The sequence below is a fragment of the Fistularia commersonii genome, chromosome 28 (assembly GCF_037954325.1).
Source record: "Fistularia commersonii isolate RoL2024-O1a breed Wild chromosome 28, RoL_Fcom_v1.0, whole genome shotgun sequence".
NCBI lineage: Eukaryota > Metazoa > Chordata > Actinopteri > Syngnathiformes > Fistulariidae > Fistularia > Fistularia commersonii.
In genome coordinates, this window is record NC_141311.1 from 6,519,046 (window position 1) to 6,538,831 (window position 19,786).

General features: G+C 39.8%; 3 protein-coding genes across 8 annotated transcripts; 1 reads left to right on the forward strand and 2 right to left on the reverse strand.

Annotated features, from left to right (window-relative positions):
- Positions 1-311: 311 nt before the first annotated feature.
- On the reverse strand, positions 312-5,922 carry mrm2 (mitochondrial rRNA methyltransferase 2). Its single transcript, XM_086175891.1, has 2 exons — positions 5,479-5,922; positions 312-3,744 (listed from the first exon to the last, which is right to left on the reverse strand). The coding sequence occupies exons 1-2, from the start codon at positions 5,762-5,764 to the stop codon at positions 3,311-3,313; spliced, it is 720 nt and encodes a 239-aa protein (XP_086032017.1). The 5' UTR covers positions 5,765-5,922; the 3' UTR covers positions 312-3,310.
- A 434-nt stretch (positions 5,923-6,356) lies between these two features.
- nudt1 (nudix (nucleoside diphosphate linked moiety X)-type motif 1) lies at positions 6,357-10,945 on the forward strand. 3 transcript variants are annotated; one of them, XM_086176506.1, is made up of 4 exons: positions 6,357-6,737; positions 6,853-7,009; positions 7,473-7,618; positions 10,310-10,943. In XM_086176506.1, the coding sequence occupies exons 2-4, from the start codon at positions 6,858-6,860 to the stop codon at positions 10,480-10,482; spliced, it is 471 nt and encodes a 156-aa protein (XP_086032632.1). In that variant the 5' UTR covers positions 6,357-6,737; positions 6,853-6,857; the 3' UTR covers positions 10,483-10,943. The 3 variants fall into 3 exon arrangements, with proteins under 3 accessions (XP_086032632.1, XP_086032631.1, XP_086032630.1); XM_086176505.1 differs by having other exon boundaries at positions 6,849-7,009; positions 10,310-10,942; XM_086176504.1 differs by lacking the exon at positions 6,357-6,737 and having other exon boundaries at positions 6,761-7,009; positions 10,310-10,945.
- Positions 10,808-19,726, reverse strand: snx8a (sorting nexin 8a). Of its 4 annotated transcripts, none has more exons than XM_086176498.1 (14): positions 19,649-19,726; positions 19,071-19,137; positions 18,044-18,171; positions 17,620-17,749; positions 16,950-17,140; positions 16,350-16,470; positions 15,766-15,902; positions 15,533-15,613; positions 15,259-15,419; positions 14,905-15,034; positions 14,747-14,815; positions 14,017-14,166; positions 12,340-12,489; positions 10,808-12,037 (listed from the first exon to the last, which is right to left on the reverse strand). In XM_086176498.1, exons 2-14 carry the CDS (start codon positions 19,090-19,092, stop codon positions 11,954-11,956), a joined length of 1,554 nt encoding a protein of 517 aa, XP_086032624.1. In that variant the 5' UTR covers positions 19,093-19,137; positions 19,649-19,726; the 3' UTR covers positions 10,808-11,953. The 4 variants fall into 4 exon arrangements, with proteins under 4 accessions (XP_086032624.1, XP_086032626.1, XP_086032625.1 ...); XM_086176500.1 differs by lacking the exon at positions 19,649-19,726 and adding an exon at positions 12,523-12,588 and having other exon boundaries at positions 12,340-12,425; positions 19,071-19,445; XM_086176499.1 differs by lacking the exon at positions 19,649-19,726 and adding an exon at positions 19,310-19,332.
- Positions 19,727-19,786: the final 60 nt, after the last annotated feature.

Sequence of the window (19,786 nt, forward strand, 5' to 3'; positions counted from 1 at the left end):
AAAATATTAGCTAATACTGAAAACACAAGGGGTGGTCTACTATCATTATTTCAATATTTTTAATGCAAAATAAAGGGAAAAAGTGGTTTTAGCGAGATTTGCCAGTACAATTTGGTGTTGCATATTCTTTTAGCATCCTGTATTCACTCAGGCCATCACATATGTAAAGGAAGGGAGAAGGGATGTCTGCACAATCATATATCTTGCAACTTCTACAAAGCGTGAGAAATTAAATGGAAAATGTGACAAGAGTGAACAGGCCGTATACTTAACAGATTATTGAGAGACCTTGATTTGGTGTGAGAGAGATACAACTTTCAATACAGCAATGATAAAAGCAGGACTCTAACCACCACACAAAAAGCCCCCAATGTCAAGGAGCACAACTTCATGTATTGAACACAGGGGAAAAATAAAGACTTCCAAAGTTTTTATTCTATAACATGAAAAATAACATTGAACAGGCAACACAAATTCAGACACAGTTGTGTTCCTACAGATCAAGCAGGCGCACAAGTGAAGGCAAATAATAATTAGAATTTAATTCATCAAAAGTATAGTTTGTGAAACTTGTTTTATAATTGTAGGTTGTTTACACCACATGTAGCATTAAAATTTCACTCCCCACCCCAACCTTGACCTCCGCAACTATTCATTAGAGCTTGTAGCCTTGCTAGATGATGCTACTGTCAGCTTAACCAGATACCATTTGACTGTGTTCTAATTGCACCATTGCTAACACCTTTGCATGACATTGATAATTTGGTCTTGTCGAACATGAAAACAAAGTATCATGTTACTGGTAAAATTGTTGATTTATATACACATCTTCAGTGTAACATAAAGTGCAGTGGGATTATGTGTTGTCAACATTAACTAACTAAACATTAACTAAAATGCCTGTCGCAGTTAAATGGAGTGAGCTAATTTGGAAACATTATCTTTGGGATTTTGCTTCCTCATATGGACAAGGTACTCAAACATATTTTAACAGCTTCATCAGAAAAGCTTTGAATAAATTGCAATTTTTGTTATGCATCATACAATATTATTTTACTGACAAATCAGAACCACAGGATCCAAGGTGGCGCAAGGCGGCAGATTATTATTTTTGGTGGGGTTTTACAATGAATGACATCCAAGATTATGGCATTACCTGCCCCTACAGGGCTGGGACCATTGTGAGCTGTGTCAAATGTTTGACTCTAACCCATTATATCCAGCAGCTTGAATCTGGATCTTCCAGGTCGAACTTAAACAAGGACCTTCATGTAATTCCCAACATCGCTCGCTGAAACAAAGGGGATTGTTCTGGGAATTGAAAAAAATAAATACCAAACAGCATTGGACCGATTGAATCACCCAAGTATCAGCAAAATTCTAACACCAGTTAAACTAAAAAAAAAAATGTAAAAAGATGCAAATGTCATAGAAGAAGCACGTCAGGACTGATGTGATATTATAAAATGCATCAAGATACTGCTGTTTTAGGTCCACCAATGGGCTTAAGGTCTGCTCTTGTGATGCGCATTTACATTTATTAAAAGGTATCTAGGACCATGAAGTTGATAAGTAAGCTTTAAGGATCCAATATTGTGAGGTACAGGTTTAAAGATATCAAAACATTAATCAAGGAGGAAGCAGTGATGATGGGCAGCTTTTCATCCTCCCAAATTTCTCATTGATCAATACTCTCTTTTGAGAGTAAGTTAAAAATGTTTTAGAGGGAACCTTCAATAGATGATAATGGTGTGGGCATTCAGAGCTAAAAGTAAAAACAAATATCTGTAAAACTCTTATTGAAGACACAAAACACCTTGGATGTGCACATCAAACACATTTCTAATCCAATTCTCCATGTTTTGAAGAACTCAAACTGCCTCAAGATAGCAGTATTTTCACTTAATTTGTAAACATTTATGTGGAATTGTGTGATTACTGTTGTATTTATTGCGTTTTAACTATTTTCTACAACCTGTTCAGCCCAGGCAAATGTCTAAATCTGTGGACAATAAAAGAAAAGGACTAGGATGTCTGGCATTTAGCAGTCTACGATCCAATAAATGTAATATGTTGATGGGGAGCAAATGTTTGTGACAGAGCACTTCCTTTGTATGGAGCATGCTCCACTATAAACAGAGGCTTTATGTAAGGTTGCATCAATAAAGTCTCACTGTTGGCTTTTCAATCCCACCTCAAGTCTGAGATACTCTGCTTGAGACAGTCATTAATATGAGAGCCATCTAAGAGCAAAAGCTCATGGAGAGGTTGCGGCTGCTGTCTGCAATGAAGGCATGGCCTCTTAGTCGGAGCAACCTCTCACAAAGATATGTTAAACCCACTCTTGCAAAAAGAAAAAAGAATTACAAAAGCTGAACTGGAGGATGCAATGTAGTAGTCTTTAGACCAATATGTAAGGTCAGCCTGGCTGTGTCCATTTTTATACAACATATGCTTGAATACTAGCATTGAAATGGCACAGGTAGCTCTCAATGGCCTAATACCTCAAAAACAAATTCTGATTGTCTTTCACCATGTCCATATCGTTCAATGACTGAACTATGTTCTGTGACACAAACTATACAACTCGTGTGTCGGGTATTAAACTGCTTTGATATTTTCATTGCATTACCACAAATTAAAAACGGACAACTACAGAGTCAAATGTGAATGCATGATAACGGCCGACAACAAAATAAATATGACCTTCCTAGTGCATTGTGAGTACTGCAATTTATAAGAGGATCCTCTGAATAAAATGTCCTGAATAAATCACCGGTCATAACTCAAGAGTCAGACGGCGAAGTCTAACAACTTGAGCTGTGTGCCAAGCTTCAGTATCATACTACTTCCCATCAGTCAAGCTGCGTGTGACTCTTTTGCATGAGGTTTGCCTTCATAAGCTCTCAGTGAGGAAGTGATTACATGCTTCTACATGGCTGGGAGTGCACATTATTACCATAAGCAAATACCAAACAGAGAATGTCGAACAAACACAGTGGGGAAAGGAAAAACTTCACAGGACCAACAGCGCAGGGCTCTTGAGGAATAACAGAATGATGATGCTTGCACTGGTTTACATGTAACCGAAACAGGACTGTGAGACTGTTTGGTTTGGAGGGATAAAACTCAAGGCCGTGAGAGTGTAATGTTTTTCTATCTGTATCCTCGGCAGTGAGCTTCATCGATGCCTCAACAGTGCCCCCCCCTGATAAAAGTCATTAAATGAAACCCATTCTCATGTTCCTAGAAGGCACAAGGGTCTGAGCGTCTCAAGTAAAGCATCAAACTTGATGATTTCGGACAAGTACTATAATATTACGGGCTTTCTATACAGTCTGGCAATGAAATATCTCTCTGCAGACTCCTTCCTGCTGGAGTTTGGCTTTACAGTTTGAACACTCCTGAAGACAGCAGAAAGTTTCCCTTGGAGTTTATGAGCGAGGGCCCCGTCCCAGTATTTACAAACAAGAGAGCCTCCAGGCTGTAAAATCTTCTCAGACAAGTCCATCACAGACAAACACAAAGTAATGAGTCTCTCGTGGTCCATCTCTCGGAAGCCGCTGGCATTCGGCGCCATGTCACTAAGAATGACCTGTGCCTGACCGTTTGGGAGAAGTTTGAGCAAACTGGCATGTGTGGCAGGGTCGGTCACGTCATGATTGGACAGGAAGTGGGCACCATCGAGGTGTGGTATATTCAGTAGGTCAACACCAACAACTGTGCCACGTGGAAAGTTTGTTTCTGTAATGAAAGGAAACATTTTTTCCTAATAACTTGCAAACATTAAAGCAGTAAAAGTACCAAAACCCTACAGGTGATACAATGAAGGCCAAATAAAGGATAACATTTTGTTATCGAAGAAAGACTCATCGCCAAAATAATGCGTTTCTGTAAACAGTGATTTACAATTATTGTTAGATTTTGAAAGTGCAAAATGACTGAATCCATCATTGCCGCCAATGCCAATATGACTTCATTATTTCACTTCAGCAATAGTGTGTTTATTATGACCAAGGTCAAATGGTAGGAAAAAAAGAAATATGTATATCGAAAACCATGTGTTTTGAATTTTAATTGTTGCCACTGAGATTATACAAAAATAAAATGAAGCTTGGTGTGTTTATATCAATGGCAATAAATAACAGTCAAATGAAAGCGGCCAGGCTGTTTTTTTTTTTCTTTCTATTATTCTTTGCCAACATGCTAACATTTTTTCAATTTACACATAAATCGCACACCATTAATAACTTGCCAACTTGCTTTCAACTGTGGAATGATACTACTGCTCAAAGTCATCTATCATATTTTCACTGATGGCGTATTTGGACAAGGATACGTCTTTGGAAATCCTTTGCATTTTTTTAATGCATGATGCTTCCTGACAAATTGTGTGTATCTTCACCCGACACTCCATAGACTTAGTGTCTGAGTTTTAAAAATCTGAAATGGAGGGCCTGCTCCATCTGAGAAGGTTTTCTTTTATGGTGACCTAGCAATCTGTTATTTTCCCTATCTAATCCCTAGAAAGTGCCCGAGGTCTATTTAGATCATGAATATTTGATCCAAGAAATACTAAAATAGCTGTTTTTTCTGCTTTGCATACTTCTGATTCAGCAAATACTAAAAAAAGAGGGGTTCTCACTCAAGGTTAGAAAAATAAATGTATCGAATCTCAGTTATGCTACTCTATGCAGTTTCCTCTCCATGCAGTATTTTCCCTCACCTTCAGCCACCTTTTCTGAAACAATCTTGTTACAAAAGTGTGAATAAGTCGCTGATTATATAATTGCACGTATAATAATTATTATTTCCAGATAAAAAAAATGGATGCAAGGTGTATCCTGCATACACAACCCATTTAAAGTTTGGTTGTTTTTGAGACGGCATTAATTTTGATGTCTGTTTTAAGAGCTTTAAGAGCAATGGGTGAGAGCTACAAACAGGGCTGGGCAACAAGTGAAATAAATGAATATCTCAGAGTCCTGAGGCCTGTTTCTGAATAATAATCTATATATTTACATGAAATAAAAATCCAGAAAAATTATGAGTATGCAAATCTAGATGTATGCAAATACTTGTGATTGGATTCCTAATTCAGTTTGACGCTGTTTGCATATCTTTTACAAGCATGAAAGTCAGACACTGTAAAATTGATTAATTAATCATGACAACTACGAAATCCGTTTGCAAAAGGGAAAGTACACAAATATATTCCAAGTTGTTGTATCGGAGAAAATGTTATCTCATGGGCTTTTGCTTAATTCAAACTGAAAAAAATACAAAAATAATAAAAATAACCTAGCCGTACATGGCATATTTTGATCATTTACTTTAAAAAAATAAAATTAAATTAAAAAAAATTAAATAAAAAAAATAAAAACAAAAAAAAAAAACTGCTGCATATATAAGTTTTGATTTTTTAACTAAAAGTGCTTTAAGTGCAGCTTGTGTGTGTGCAGGACCGTGTGCCCTCACCAGTCCCGGCCGAGTTGACCCTCTGGACGGCCACTTGGCTCCAGGCTCCGGGTGCAGCTCCACAGTCTACCACGCTGCATCCGGGCTGCAGAATCCTGAACTTGTCGTCGATCTCAAGCAGCTTGAAGGCGCTTCTGCATCGGAAGTTTTGGGCGTGAGAGGCTTTAACGAATGGGTCGCTCTGCTGCCGCCGGAGCCACCGTTGCTCCGCCGCCGTCTTCCCTTTCAACTTCTTTTGAAGACGAACCGACGTGTGGACGAGCCTCCGGTGAAAAGCACTCCACATTATTTTGTTAGTGTGTGAGGACTTTGGGTGCTCTACGACACTCACGCTAGAGGGAAATAAAAATCAATAAATAGAGTCATACATTAAAAAAAAAAAAACATGGTGCTGTGACACCGTGCGGTGTGTTACCATTTAATACGTCCTCTTCCTGCGAAGCAGTTCCTACTTGGCTCTTATTCCAATTTTACCAAAAAAAAAGTGTAAATATATGTTGTAGTTATCACTCGTTAGCTCAAAATATCGTTGTAGCTATGGTTATGATTTTCATAACCTGCACATTCAAAGTGGTAGGCTAAATGCGCTGCTGTTATTGATAAAAGTTGTGTATGCTCTATAGTTAGCCATTTCATATAAAATATTTATCTACATTAACTACATTAACATTCACGTAACTGCATGTCACACTTTGGTAAAAGCTGGCGGTGAAACCGGGAACCACATAAACAACATTAAACGGAACCGTTCCGTGAAATAAAGCGTCCGTTTTTCTATTCGGTCGTAATTTAGGGTAACACTTAAAACTGAACCGGCGTCTCTTGTAGGTATCCTAGGGGAGGGACGGATAAACCACGCCCGGTACGAATTTCATTGGTCAAGGTTTTACATACCTGCAAAAGCTTTTTATCTGCGTAGAATGATCCACCAGAACTTCGTGCCCAGACTATGTTTAAAGCCAGTTTTCTTACTAAAACCAAACTATGACACGCGAAAAGATGAGAGACTAGTGAAATCAATTCGGGGCGTGGCGAAAACCATCGTTCCGTCGCTCTCCTAGGATTCACAAATCATCGAAGACACGTGTAAACACAAGAGCTCCCGCGGAACATTGTTTGCACATGATCAAACCAACTAAACTTTTCCAGATCAGCAGAACGCGCTGTGTATAAACACTTTCTTCTGTAGTGCATTCAACAAAGGACAGATACTGTGTTGTAGTTCGGTACTGGTTTGCTGTGCAACACATTTAAAACAGGTGAGAATTTTAATGTCCCACTGTAACAATCCCCAGCTAATGTTGCTTGCACTGTTTGTGCAACAATGCGGGGTTCATGCGGGGTTTGTTTCTCCTCTTATCCTCTTGGAGGCAGGTGAGATGCTGAGCTCCAAGCTGCTGACTCTGGTGCTGGTGGTCCAGCCGGGTAAAGTGCTGCTGGGCATGAAGAAAAGAGGATTCGGAGAGGGGAAGTGGAATGGGTTCGGGGGCAAAGTTCAGCCCGGGGAAACTATTGAGGATGCAGCAAGGAGGTAACTCATCATGTTAAGAAATATGTCGGGATCAGTTTCTTTGATATCCTGTGTTATTCCAAACAGGGCACTATTTAAGTTTAGTATTTAAGACAAGTTCTGGAGAACTCCCTGATAAATTCCATGTACTAGCCTGTGAATCTGCTTGGTACACTTACCGAGGGGCAAAACAGGTCAAACACTATGCATAAAATTCACCTGTCACTAAACACTCCTAGATACCACAAAAAGAAACGTTGAAAAATTAATTGTGCAGAAGGCAAAAACTATTCATTTGTTTTTTGTTGGGCGACCCCTAACCCTGCAGTCCTACCGGATGATTGCGGTTCAGCCAATATTATACTTGAGAGATAATAGGAAAAAATGCAAAATCAAGCTGCCTGACTCCAAAAGAAAAACTGACCGGCAATATAGTTGTAAATTATTCCCTAAAACTTGTTTCATATTGGGTTCTTTTTTTCAGAGAGTTGCATGAAGAGAGTGGTCTTACTGTAGACCATCTCGAGAAGATCGGAAACATCAAGTTTGAATTCGTTGGAGAGACACAGCTGCTTGACGTCCATGTTTTTAGAGCCGACTCTTATAACGGGCAACCCACTGAATCAGAAGGTACAGGAGCACACACACGCACACACACACACACACACACACATGCAATATACTGTATAGAAGTGCCATGGGTAGTGTCAAAAAAGTGTTTTACTTGTTACTTTCTTTTTTGTTGTTGTCAACCATTAACATGGCATACCATAATAAGAAAATTAAAGACAATCACTAAAATTCCCCCCCAGAAAACTGAAAAAAGAATTTATGTTTGATTTATAACATTAATGTTTTGGAAAAATAAATAGTATCAAATTAAAATCTAGCACACGAATGTAGAAATGTTTTGTCTGGTAGTTCAGATATAGTTTTACTAATGAAGTCCTGCCAAAAACATGCCTTTTGACTTTTGTTTCATCTTAAGCAGGTCGCTCGTGATTGTTCCCTCTCATACCAGGCAGCCTTAATTTGACCTTAAAGTCAACAAGACCTTTTCAAAAGTCCAAGGACTGAAAGCTCAGTTAAAAGGTTGTCCATGTTTCTGGTGTAGATAACAAGAAAAGGACAGAAAAGAAAAAAACCTCTGTATCCTGACCGCATTGTCCTTTTTCACAATGGGGCTCAGTTGGTAGGACGGGCACCCCCACAATCAGAAGGTTAGTGGGTTGAGTCCCGGCACCTCCTGTCTGCCTGCTGAAGTGTCTTTCAGCAAGACACTGACTCCTTATGCCACGGCCCACATCTTATGATTTTCCAGTCGCAGACTTAAAGCTGGAAGTCGAAAGGAAATCTTAAGAGTCATAGTGGAGTCTGACTGGAGTTGCAGCACTCTCCCGTCATCTCGGTTGTTCAGTGGAAGCTGGTAGTCTTGAAGTCTTAGAGCGGTTGTAGCTCAGTCTTTGCCTGGACTTGGGTCTCACGACAATATCAAACTCGTTTGATATTATCCCAAGTCTTTGTGTTACTCCTTCACCGTAAAGACTGAATAAACAGCCAATAGATGAGCTCCAATAAAACATGAAACCTGGCACCAGCATGATGGGAAAAGATTATAGTTGTAGTTTTCCACGAGTCTTTTCGAAATCTTTGCAAAGTTTTTAGATGTAAGATCCACAATCTTTGGTCTGGTCTTAAAACCAGTCTTTACAGTCTAGTTTTACATGAGACTTCAAAATCTTTTCCAAGTCTTAAGGTTTAAGCTCGGCATTTGCTGCTCACGATGGACTTGTTCATGCCTTACACGGCTGTTCTACCACCATCAGTGTGTGTTTGTGTGTGAACAGGTGAATGTAATCTAGTCTAAAGCGCTTATGAAAGCGCTCTTTAAGCTGAGACCATTTACTTACTGCCAGGAGCAAAGACTGAGGCCTTTGTTTGACTATGACATCTTTTATTTATTTATTTACCTTTAAAACTGATTTGCATACATTTCATTTCTAAGCGTATTTATCACAACTACAGTTTGAGAACTGCTGGCACATTATCAAAGGAGAGTAGTTTATGAGCGGGAAGTTTTTTTTTCACTGTAAATAGGCTGCACAAAGGAGATAGGAAGTGCTTAGTGGAAGGCATGCGGAGACCCAGGATCTGTGTTTCCTGAAAATTTAGACAAGTTTGACTGGTTGAAGAGCAGACACAGAAAAAAACGACCACATTGGGAGTAAAAACATTAGTCTGGAGAGTAAAAGAACACAGCAGCCAGGGGTTCCAGAGATAAATGGTGGACGCACTCAACTGAAATCCACTTAACTTAATGAAAAGAGACATGGTGTGAGCATTAAAGTGGTCTTGAATCATGAATCTGAGAAAATGGCAGTCATTCACCCACACATACTATTATAGCTGAACAAAAGTTGTGTTTCAGCAGAGCGGGCAATAAATGCCAGACCAAGTTACATAACTGACGCAAAGTGGAGAAAATTGAAGGGTCAAATTTACAGGAAGTAGTTTTTCTTATGCTGTAAATATGCAACATGTATGACTTGCTTTGTTTGTGCTTATAACTTCTCCACAATATGTAATCTCCAGATTGTCCTCCAATAAAATAATGAGACTACAGATGCACTTTGCAAAGCACCGATGTCAGCAGAGGCAGATAAAAAATTCAAACAATATGCTGTTTTCAAAGTGATTGGTTGCTGGGTTGAATGGCTTCCTCTTTGGCCCAAACTCCATTGAGCCTTGTGAAGATTTGTTAGTTCGTTGGAGGGTTGTTTTTTTTTTCACATAATCTTTTTCACAGGCAGCAGACATGAGGAAAACAGAATTGCATGGGTGACACAAAATAAGCCTTCGTGTGTTCAGAATACTTCAAAACTGGAGCAAGTAAACACTTCCTTTGCCAATTAGACGTTTTTCTTTTAAATTTTGTCATTTCATATTCCCCCTGTGACTGTGGTTCTCCGCCTTGGTCCCACAGCCCAAAAGCACTCAGCAGGCTAATTTAAGACTCACTTGGGGGTTGTTGGTGTGAATAGTTGGATGTGTCTAGATGTGGCACTGGGACTGAAAGGGCAACCAGTCCAGCCTTAAAAACTGCCCCTCACACAGTGAGCAGGATTAGCTGTATAGAAAACAGTTCAGAACTGTTTACACCTTTATCCATGTTCAGTGAAGTCAACGAAGATGCCCATTGTTATCTCAGATTTGCTTTACAGTCACAGACGGATCAGAAGTGGCCAAGAAATAATGTGGAACTGTGATGAACTAATTCTAGAGTGGACCTGAAGTAGGCGATGATTTGTCTCTTTCCCACAGAGATGCGGCCGCAGTGGTTTGAATGTGACAAAATCCCCTTTGGTCAAATGTGGGCTGACGACATCCTTTGGTTCCCACTGCTGCTTCAGAAGAAGAAGTTCTTGGGCTACTTCAAGTTTCAGGGTCATGATGTGATCTTAAGCCACACACTGGAGCAGGTGGAGGAGTTGTGACCCACCCACACCCCCAGTGTCGATGTCTGATGATGGCTATTCGGCATGACTGAGACCAAAACATGCCAGCCTCAGTGCATTCTTTCAATGTGGGGCTGCCTCTCTGTGTTTCTTCTTAAAACTGACTTGTGTACCAAGATCCAGGGAACATTATAGAATTGCATCAAGTTCAAGACTTTCATTTTCACTTGATACAATTGTTCTTGCCAGATTTTGCAAATAGAAAACAATCGCACAGGCTGCTGCCATTCGCACACACAAAGGAAAAACAGCTTTACAGTGTTCAGGGAAAGACCTCCCAAAATCAGTAAAGAAACAGCAGTGGTGCATGCCAAAAGTGTTTCCATTTATTTTTCATGTATGTTTTGAACAAATATTTCTTTTTTAATAAAATATCTACAATAGCAATTGTTGAGCGTCATATTCTTGCCAAGTATAAGAATTTTTTTTATTTCATTTCCATCGTGTCTTATGTCATATGTACATCAATGCAGATCTTAAAATAAAACTGTGCATTTATCTTGATTTGCATATTAGTGTCGTCAGCATCAACAGCTATCTGATCTACTCAGTTTGAGTTTTCACCAAGTGTTGAGGTAACTTTCCCACAAGTGTTGGCTCATTTTAAGTAAGTCTTAATTTGATTTCATGCAATTAAAATATATTACAAGCAGATCATTTAATTATCAATAGAAAATGTTCAACTCTCCTGTTATACCTGTACACACTTTGAACTGCCGTCGGCAAGTGTTTCTATATTCACTATGTCGGCGCGGCGCTCCATGAACAAAATAGTTTTCAAGGGATATAAGGATTTGACCAGAAGGTTACCCAAAATATCCAATCCTCGTGATTAATTGCAGGTGTTTAGTTTTTATTTTAATTTACTTCATTTTCCGTGTTAAATCAATAGCTTATAGTGCATAGGAATAGCTTATGGAGTACATCTGAGAGTCATTCTTACAACCAGAGAAAGAAATTCATATTGCTCTACATTGTAGTAAACAAAGTAATTGAGAAATAGCTAGAAAAAAAAGACCATAAAAATATGTCACTGGATATCCTATGTTATCTATCAAAAATACACTGGTTTCAAGTTATTTAAATGCAAAACTCTGAACCCTCTGTAAATGGGAAATATAAAATAATTCTTCCGTTAATTTTCTTTCCCTAAGTGTCAACTTTTGCCATTTGAACCACTTTGGAGTGCATGAATAAACTATGCAGTATCCTTCACATATGCAGTGTTATTAAAAAAGTTCCTCTCTGCTGGTAAGCAAAATAATTGGAAGGCCAATACAGGGACAGGTTGAAAAAAGGAAAAAAATAAAACACCATCACATGTTTGTGTTTTAGAAAAGTGATATTAAACTGAGCTTTTTCAATGTTTTTCAAAGCTCGCAAAGCAGTTCCTTTTCCCATTTGTGATTCTCATGACCAGCAGTGTGTCTCTCCTGCATCTCCAGTGGATTCAAGCCTTAGTGGAGGGTTTCAATCCATTATCGCCAAACAGACAGCCAAGCTTTGGCTGGAGTTCAGTCCACACCTCTCCCATCTGGAGAGAAAGCACACCGTCATTTCTGAGTTGTGACGTCACTCCGTACAATGACAATTTCTCATCATAGGGTCACAGAGATGTCACTAAATGGGAATATCGCAACTTTATATCATAAAAGGAGAGATTTGCTATGGATGAATGGATAGATAGATGGATAAATTGAGCGTTACATGAGCAGCCCCATTAAATCCAACAATGGAAAGAGATGCATTCAATGATAGTACCTATCTCTAGGACATCTTTTGTTGGATTTTAAAAACACAGTGAAGGCAAAAAAATATGCAGAAGAGCAGTCTCACCTCCCTGTGTCCTTGCACTTGGGAGTTAACAAAAGCCCCAAGAATGTGCGAGGTGATGGGAAGGTAGGTGAAGATAAGCTGCGTTTCTTGATGAAGGCAGAACAGGGAGAAGTAGTTGCGCAACTCCATGGTCTGAATGGCATTTTCTTGCTATTGACAGAAAAAAAACAGTGTGAAACTTACCATGATAATCTTCTTAGTCTTATGGTTGATTTCATCACCATGAGAGTCACTGATGACACACAGCAGCTGTATTACATGTGTAAGAGGCAGTTATTAACAGACAGCACAGGGGTTTCCTGAGCAGCCCTTAAATAAATGATGCTTTGCAGCCGTTTGGAGCTCCAGGGGGTGAAAGTGGCTCCGTTCCCTTTACTCACCCATGTGAGTAAGCTTACCATCAACATTATGTCAAAACTCTCAGTTTGGGCACAAATGAATATTTTGAAAAAGCTATATTGGTTTTAACCTAACATGGACACTTGGTCAGCCCTTAACTTTTTTTTCTCAAGTGTTGAGCAAGAATAAACATTTTGTAATTATTAGCCCGAGAAAATAGCTGTTTGTCGCCTGGTAACATTTACTTTCCTCGATAATGAACATCACAATCCTGGTAGCATCAACCTTTCAGGCATACTGGTGCGCCTGTTGGTCGCAGTGTAACAACAGGAACAGACCATTAATGAAGGAAATGCCTTTGGCTGTTCAGAAAATGGTGTTATGTGTTTGTCTAGTAGACTGTCACAGGACACGAATCACTAAATCCTCCAAACAGTTTTGAACAATGCACTCTAAAGAAATGTTAGAATAAGAAGTTCCCACCCTGCTCTTCTCAATAGGCATGAAGAGGCACATCTGATTTGAGTCCAGTGTATCACAACAAATGTTCACAATGAAGACACAGCGATTATCTTAAAACCAGCTTGTTAAGGGGGTGTTGGTCAGAGAACATCAGGGGTAGTACGAATTATTTTGGGAAGACTTGCGAACATCCATCGTCTACCACTTATCCTTCTCAGGGTTGCGGGGGACGCTGGAGCCTATCCCATCTGGCATTGGGCGAGAGGCGGGGTGCACCCTGGACCGGTCGCCAGTCAATCGCAGGGCCACATAGACACAGACAACCATTCGCTCTCTCATTCGCACAACTGGGCAATTTTCCCAATTTACTGTTTAGTCAAATCATAAAACATCCTTGGTTTATGTCACAGTAAATGTGAATATAAAAAAAGGACCACCAGCATTTTAAAGTGAATAACTACTCTCCTTTAGAAAATTAATAAACTTTTTAACCTGTCTGTACTAAACTCTCTTTTCCTTAAAACTAAGATAAGTATTAAATATTGAAATGACCTGTAGCAAAACGTAGCCCTTTGCGTAGGCAGTGTTATCAGTTTTGAGGCACTCTGATAAATATATAGAAGAAAGTTTTAATAATTAAACAGAATAAAGTGAGGTTATTCCAGGACACAGAAGAAAACCTTCTCTGTCTATGATGATCACGGTAAAGTGAGATCATAAACACATTCTTTTCAAATGGCTAAATCTCTCACAACAGTTGGATAAGCAAAATGGCCAATTGATGATTTTATATTACTGCAATGCATGAATGACTGGAAGCAGTCATAAAGTATTAGAAGTGCCTAAAATAAAGGAGAGCTGAAACAGGAAGCCCACCTGAATAATTCTTGACTCGAGCTGCTCCACAGATGATTGTTCTTTGGGCTGCACTGTGGCACTCATCATCTGCCTCTTCATCATACCATATTTATGCAGAGCTCTCTGGTGCTCGTGGAGCACTCCCTTCTCATGCCGTTCGCAAAGATCCTGGGGAAAATTATAACAAATAATGAACACAAATGGATGATATATACATATATTTTGAAAGAGGACATGGCGTATGGATGTAGTGAAAGAGGATATGAGAGAGGAGGGTGCAGAGGATCTTGTTAGATGGAGGCAGATAATTCACTGTAGTAACCCCTGAAGGGAGCAGGCGAAAGAAAAAGAGGATATATACACGCGAACAATAATGATTCTACAAATTATGAATGTTACATTTAATAGAAATTCCCATGTAGAATTTCCATAGAATTTTTCAAAAAATACAACTTCAATAAGGCTAAGGTCTGAGGTCCCATGTCACGCTTTTAGGTTTACAAAGTAAGTTAGTTTCATTCAAATACCAAACTACCCTCACTTCAGATCTCCTTCCTTCAGGAGGGGAAGGATGTAACACAGTAATCAAGGATTGTTGCAGTGAGCACAGTGGTGGCATGTAAACATCTTGATAATGATTTCCAAAGGGAGTTCAGGGACCTGTGTAGATGGACTTTACTCATCTAACCTCCGTCTGTCATGATGACGTTCAAGTAGCACTAAGCTTTGACACCATTAAAAGACTTACTCTATAGGACTGCAGCAAGTCAAGGAAAAGATTCAGTTTTTCCACAACATCATCCTCTTCCCGTCTGGCCTGCGGACAAGAGGAAAAACAACATTTGTTTCTCAGTCAGTCTTGCTGAGGAGGCGGTGTTTGTGTGTGTGAGGGTGTGACGGCTGTACCTGCTGAGCAGCTTTGTCGGACAACACAGCAAACTCCACGGACAGACTCTTTAAAGACCGCCGCAGGGTCCCCCAGGTGCTTTGTGACGAGGCCAAGGCGGGAAGAGACAAAGTATCTGAGCCCAGCATGCTATGGAAAACAGCATTAATACAGGGACAGAGTGAATATATTATTGTAGTGTCTTAGGGGCCAAACAGCCATAAAAAGGCCATTATCTCTGCACAAGAGGCAAAACATCTTAGAGGATTCAAAATCTTATTAAGACCACACTTTTTCCTCAGTACTCTAGAAAGACTTGATGGTGAGAAGTGAAATTAAATGCCTCGAACTTTATGCCCATAATAATGAAATACCTGAGCTCTCTGCCAAACATGAGGAGATCAGTTGCGTTGTCCTTTGAGCGTTCTGCTATTTTCTCGGCTTTCTCCCGCAGCTTGTAGAAACTATTGTAGATATTCTTGATCAGCTCTCTGCTTGCGGAGAACTGGGCTTGGATGTCACCAGGGAGGTATTCCTACAAAACACAATGACACAAAAGCAATTCCATGAGATTTGGATGATTGAAAACAAGGACTACCGGTTCAATTTTTAAGTACTTTGTGATTTTTCTGTCAAAACGTGACAAACCTTTGCCTGGGTTGCAATTCTGTTGGTCATGAACTCGTCACCCCTTTTCTTGTAAGCGTCGCGCAGCTTAGTCTGAACATCCTGTTCGGGAAGAAAGGTGAGGATTGGACAAAGGCGGGAATAAGGCTCACTGGAAGAAGATCTGTTTCACTGCCAGCCCTCACAGCCACAAAGCTTATGGCGCAACAGACCGGGCTATAAAATGACCCAATCTAGTTAAAAGAAAAATATACTGTTCCACTGAAGGTGAGGAAGGTCTTGACCAGCTCATCCTCTGAGAAAAAGGGATGTTGTGCCACCAAGTTGATGAATCTGCCAAGAGCGCGCCTCCTCCCCTCGATGAATTCACGCTCAGAAACAGACGTCAGGACTGTGGATAAACAGCGGAAGCGAAACAAAACGTCTGTGGTGGTAATTTGCAACATTTGACTTGACCATTAATTGGAAATACCAAGGCGAGTCCCAAACAACTAAAACTAGAAGGTTAAACAGAGCAGTGTGGTGCCTTGTTCATTTTAAGCCAAATACATTTCAAGAAAAAATGAAAAAGTATCAAAGTCAAGTCCAGTGTGGTAAGTGAGTATTTCAAATCAATATGTCTTAGTGAATTTGAGACAACTTCCGATTTACACATCACTTGCTTTCTTATTTCTTAAGGGCCGAGAAATCAATCTCAATGGGAAAATCATAGGAATAGTATTTTGTATTGAAAACAGACAGTGAAAACATCCTAGTTCTTTTAAGCAAAAGGTGCTTAACAAATTTCCAGATTGTATCAAGTGTTAAAAAACCCACACACTCCAGAAAAGTAACATACCTCCCTTTAACATCCTTTTGGGTGGGAGTGCTGGCACAACCCGGTAGGCAAATCTCTGAAGCATAACCTCATGGAAGACGTCAAAATCACTGTAGCGCCGATAAACTGAAATTTTATACCGCTGAAAACGGCAAGTGAAGAAAGAACATAATCAGAAAGTGGGTGAGTGCCCTCAAATTCAGTCCGGTAACAGTCAGTTAAAACATCAACGACCACGAACATCAGAGCTGCGAGTGTTAAGCCGTGACAAAAACTCAGACCTATAAGAATATCCAGTCTAAATCAATTATCGATGCTTTGATATATTCTAAGTTTATTGCTAATGACTCTACTAACTATTTTGCAACTACATTTTCCTCAATGCAATCTTTGCTGCAAACAGTTGAATGCAAACATAAACAATGGTTGAAAGATGAGACATTGGTGAGAAGACACATTCTGATGTTTATTAACTTTTTCTTCATGACTTTCCTCCCCCTCATCCATGACCTTACAAAAACATAAAAAAGAACTTGTACACCTGGTCCTTCTTGCTATGATCATTTTAGTTCATAGGTACCCACGAAATGCCGAAATAAGAGCTTTTATTGGATTTCTTGCCTGGCTGGTGACCTGGTACTCCACATGCTTCAGAAACAAGCCTTTCTTCTCAGGTATGAGCTCAACCCGGACTGTGTCCCGAGCCAGGAGTTTATCCAGCGTCTGGGACACTGTCAGCACGTCCTCCTGTGCTGGCTGCATCCTGAGTGAGCTCAAGTCCCTCGGCTCACCGAGCTGAGGCTTTGGCAACTCTATAAAAACAAAACCAGCTTCTAATATTTGTTTTTCAATCCGCTATTTGTTCTTCATGATTTGATTTCACGATCAATACTGCAAGGAATGCTGATGGTGAAACCACTTTCCTCTGCTCTCCAGATTACTAGACTAGCTCTGTTTGTGCACGTTTTAATATGATCTTTTATTCATACCTCACTGTGCATTCCTAAGAGGTCATGCAATGAATGTAATCTACTGCGACAAATGTAGAAAACCTGCTCATGAACATGAGAGGAAATGGCATAGAGTGAGCTGCCACACGCAAAAAAACATTGAGGCCTTAAATAATCACAGAAGTTTGGGATTGGATCCAAATCAAGTCAGCAAACGAGCTACTACCTCCATGGAAGCCATAAAATGCAGACCAATGAAATGGTAACATTCAGCCAAGTGCAATTGAATATCATAACAAAGGAGGAATAGCTGAGATTGACACTGTAATGTTGCCACCTGCCTTGTATGTAGTTCTCCAAGAGTTTGGGGCTGGGCTGCTTCCCTTGCTGCGCCACAGCAATCAGAGCCAGCAATTTATAAAAGGACAACTTGCTCAGAAATCCATCAGTGTAGTCCACATGCTCTGCAATCTAAGAATGATTATGACAATGCATACAGTGAATAGATTGCCACTTTCAGGTCCACGCCCTGATGGTGGTTTATAGTTCTCTGTGCAGTGGTATCTTGACAACATACAAATGATATTCAAGGATATCAGGAAATGGGGAATTAATTATATTTTACAGACATAACCAAATCCAGCAATGATGAATTCTTTGTCTTTTCACAGAAGGCAAAAAGCACTCGTGTTTTAGTGGGTCTGCCAACACGAAGTTCGAGGCTGGATGAAAGTGCAAAAGAGATTCAGTGTTACACCCTCTCACCTGGCACTGGACCGCCTTGGACAGATCTGTCTTTTGAAGCAATCTTTGAAAAACTTCAACCTGCACTTTTTCGTCTGTCCGACACCGGATTGCCTCATACACTTCCCTGTAATAAGCAGGAACGGAGCCTGTAAGAGGAAAAAACACCTGTAGCCTCACAAGCTCAAAAAACCTGAACAATTTGATCTGATCTGATCAAACAGGGTGTCTACAGGACCTTGTCTTGTGTCAGTGTCAGTCAATGCTGAGTTTGATTTGAGCTTTCATATGAGGTGGGACTGGCTTTTTCACTTTTTTGAAAATTGATAAATATGAGAATATCTGCCTGGGTTGAAAAAAAGAACATGTCAGATAATTCAAGTAGCTTAGTTCATAGTGGTCCAGCATTTAAAAGAGAATTGGTATACAATTAAAAGTGCACAATTGCATTTGACATTTTAAATCACCTGAAATAATTCAAGAAATTTGGTATGATCTACTATTGGCTCTGTCACATTGTTTGGTGGGTGGCAATTTTTGAGTATGAATGGTTACGAAGAGTCCACAATGTACTGTTCAGCCATGTTGGGCAACTCATTCTATTTCCTATCACATGACTTTTAATTGTAACGATAAAACAAGATTTTATTTGAGGTTGCCACTTCTTTAAGAGTCTTTGCGATCTATAAAACACCCCTGCCAGCTTTTAACGTGGCAGGAAAACGCGATCAAAACTTTCGGGAAACACTTTCTTTAATCCTGACTTATAGTAGCCGAGGATTATTGTTGTAGGCAACATCAGTGGAGTCGATATCGATTAGTAGTGGATCGTGTCGAGGTGGAGTAACTGTTCCCATCTTAAAGCTCTCAAAAATGCCCATTACTTAGTTTTCATGGCTACTGTAGAGAAGAAAAGTCAACATATGGCCAGTAACTCAGGCAAACTATGAAAGACTGTCAACGCTCTGCGTCGGGAAACACGAACAAAAAATCCAGTACTTGATAGGGTTGCATTGCAATAAGGAGACAAGAAGTTCTCGCACTGTACCTTCATTGATCTCTCCTGCCATGGTTCAGACTGTCATGTGAGCACAAGAGCACCTCCATGTGATTTCCTGTAGCAAATGAAGAAAAAAAAAAAAACAAGATTTATTTCTTAAAGTTGTAGAGGGCTCCGGATAAAGTCCAGGCATGACTGCACTAAAAATCCACAGATTTGCTTGCAGTTTGTTTCTGCTGTCGTAATTTATCAAACTGGTCTACATGTCTCGATGTTCGGTGTCTTACAGAGTGCCAATGTTTAAACCACGATTTCAAACAGCGACAAACGCAACAAAATATAAAAGTAAAATTTGAGAAAGACTCTAAATCCTGTTAAGGACTATATCCATTTTCTCTCGAGCAATCTGTGTTCTAATTTCGGTTCCTCATTTCGCTGCTTTAGCAATGATACCTTCAAGTGCTCATAGCAAACATGTTGTTCTGGGAACATGCGTCAACCAAATATTTTCAAAACTCGTAGAATTTTTGAATTTTTGCAATACAAAGTGAAGCTTTAGAAATTCGTTTCAATTCAGAAAACATGCAGCTACAACATGCTGTCGTGAGTGTTAGTTTAACCATTACGTTTTGCGCTGGCTCAAACGCTTAGCCCATTCTGGCAAAATTGGTTTGCCGTCCGGTCTGTAAACGTAGTCCACGGTCAAATCTCTTTTTTCCAACATCACTGGAATCTATCATTATCTCAACAGCAAGGCGCAACTA

Coding starts and splice junctions, on each gene's coding strand:
- mrm2 (XM_086175891.1), bottom strand. CDS start 5,764: ATGTGGAGTGCTTTTCACCGGAGGCTCGTCCACACGTCGGTTCGTCTT. Junction 3,745..5,478: donor GGTCAACTCGGCCGGGACTG/GTGAGGGCACAC, acceptor CTTTCATTACAG/AAACAAACTTTCCACGTGGC.
- nudt1 (XM_086176504.1), top strand. CDS start 6,777: ATGTTGCTTGCACTGTTTGTGCAACAATGCGGGGTTCATGCGGGGTTT. Junction 7,010..7,472: donor ATTGAGGATGCAGCAAGGAG/GTAACTCATCAT, acceptor TCTTTTTTTCAG/AGAGTTGCATGAAGAGAGTG. Junction 7,619..10,309: donor GCAACCCACTGAATCAGAAG/GTACAGGAGCAC, acceptor TCTTTCCCACAG/AGATGCGGCCGCAGTGGTTT.
- snx8a (XM_086176498.1), bottom strand. CDS start 19,092: ATGGCAGGAGAGATCAATGAAG. Junction 15,420..15,532: donor GAATTGCAACCCAGGCAAAG/GTTTGTCACGTT, acceptor TGTGTTTTGTAG/GAATACCTCCCTGGTGACAT. Junction 12,490..14,016: donor TCGAGTCAAGAATTATTCAG/GTGGGCTTCCTG, acceptor TTCTGTCAATAG/CAAGAAAATGCCATTCAGAC.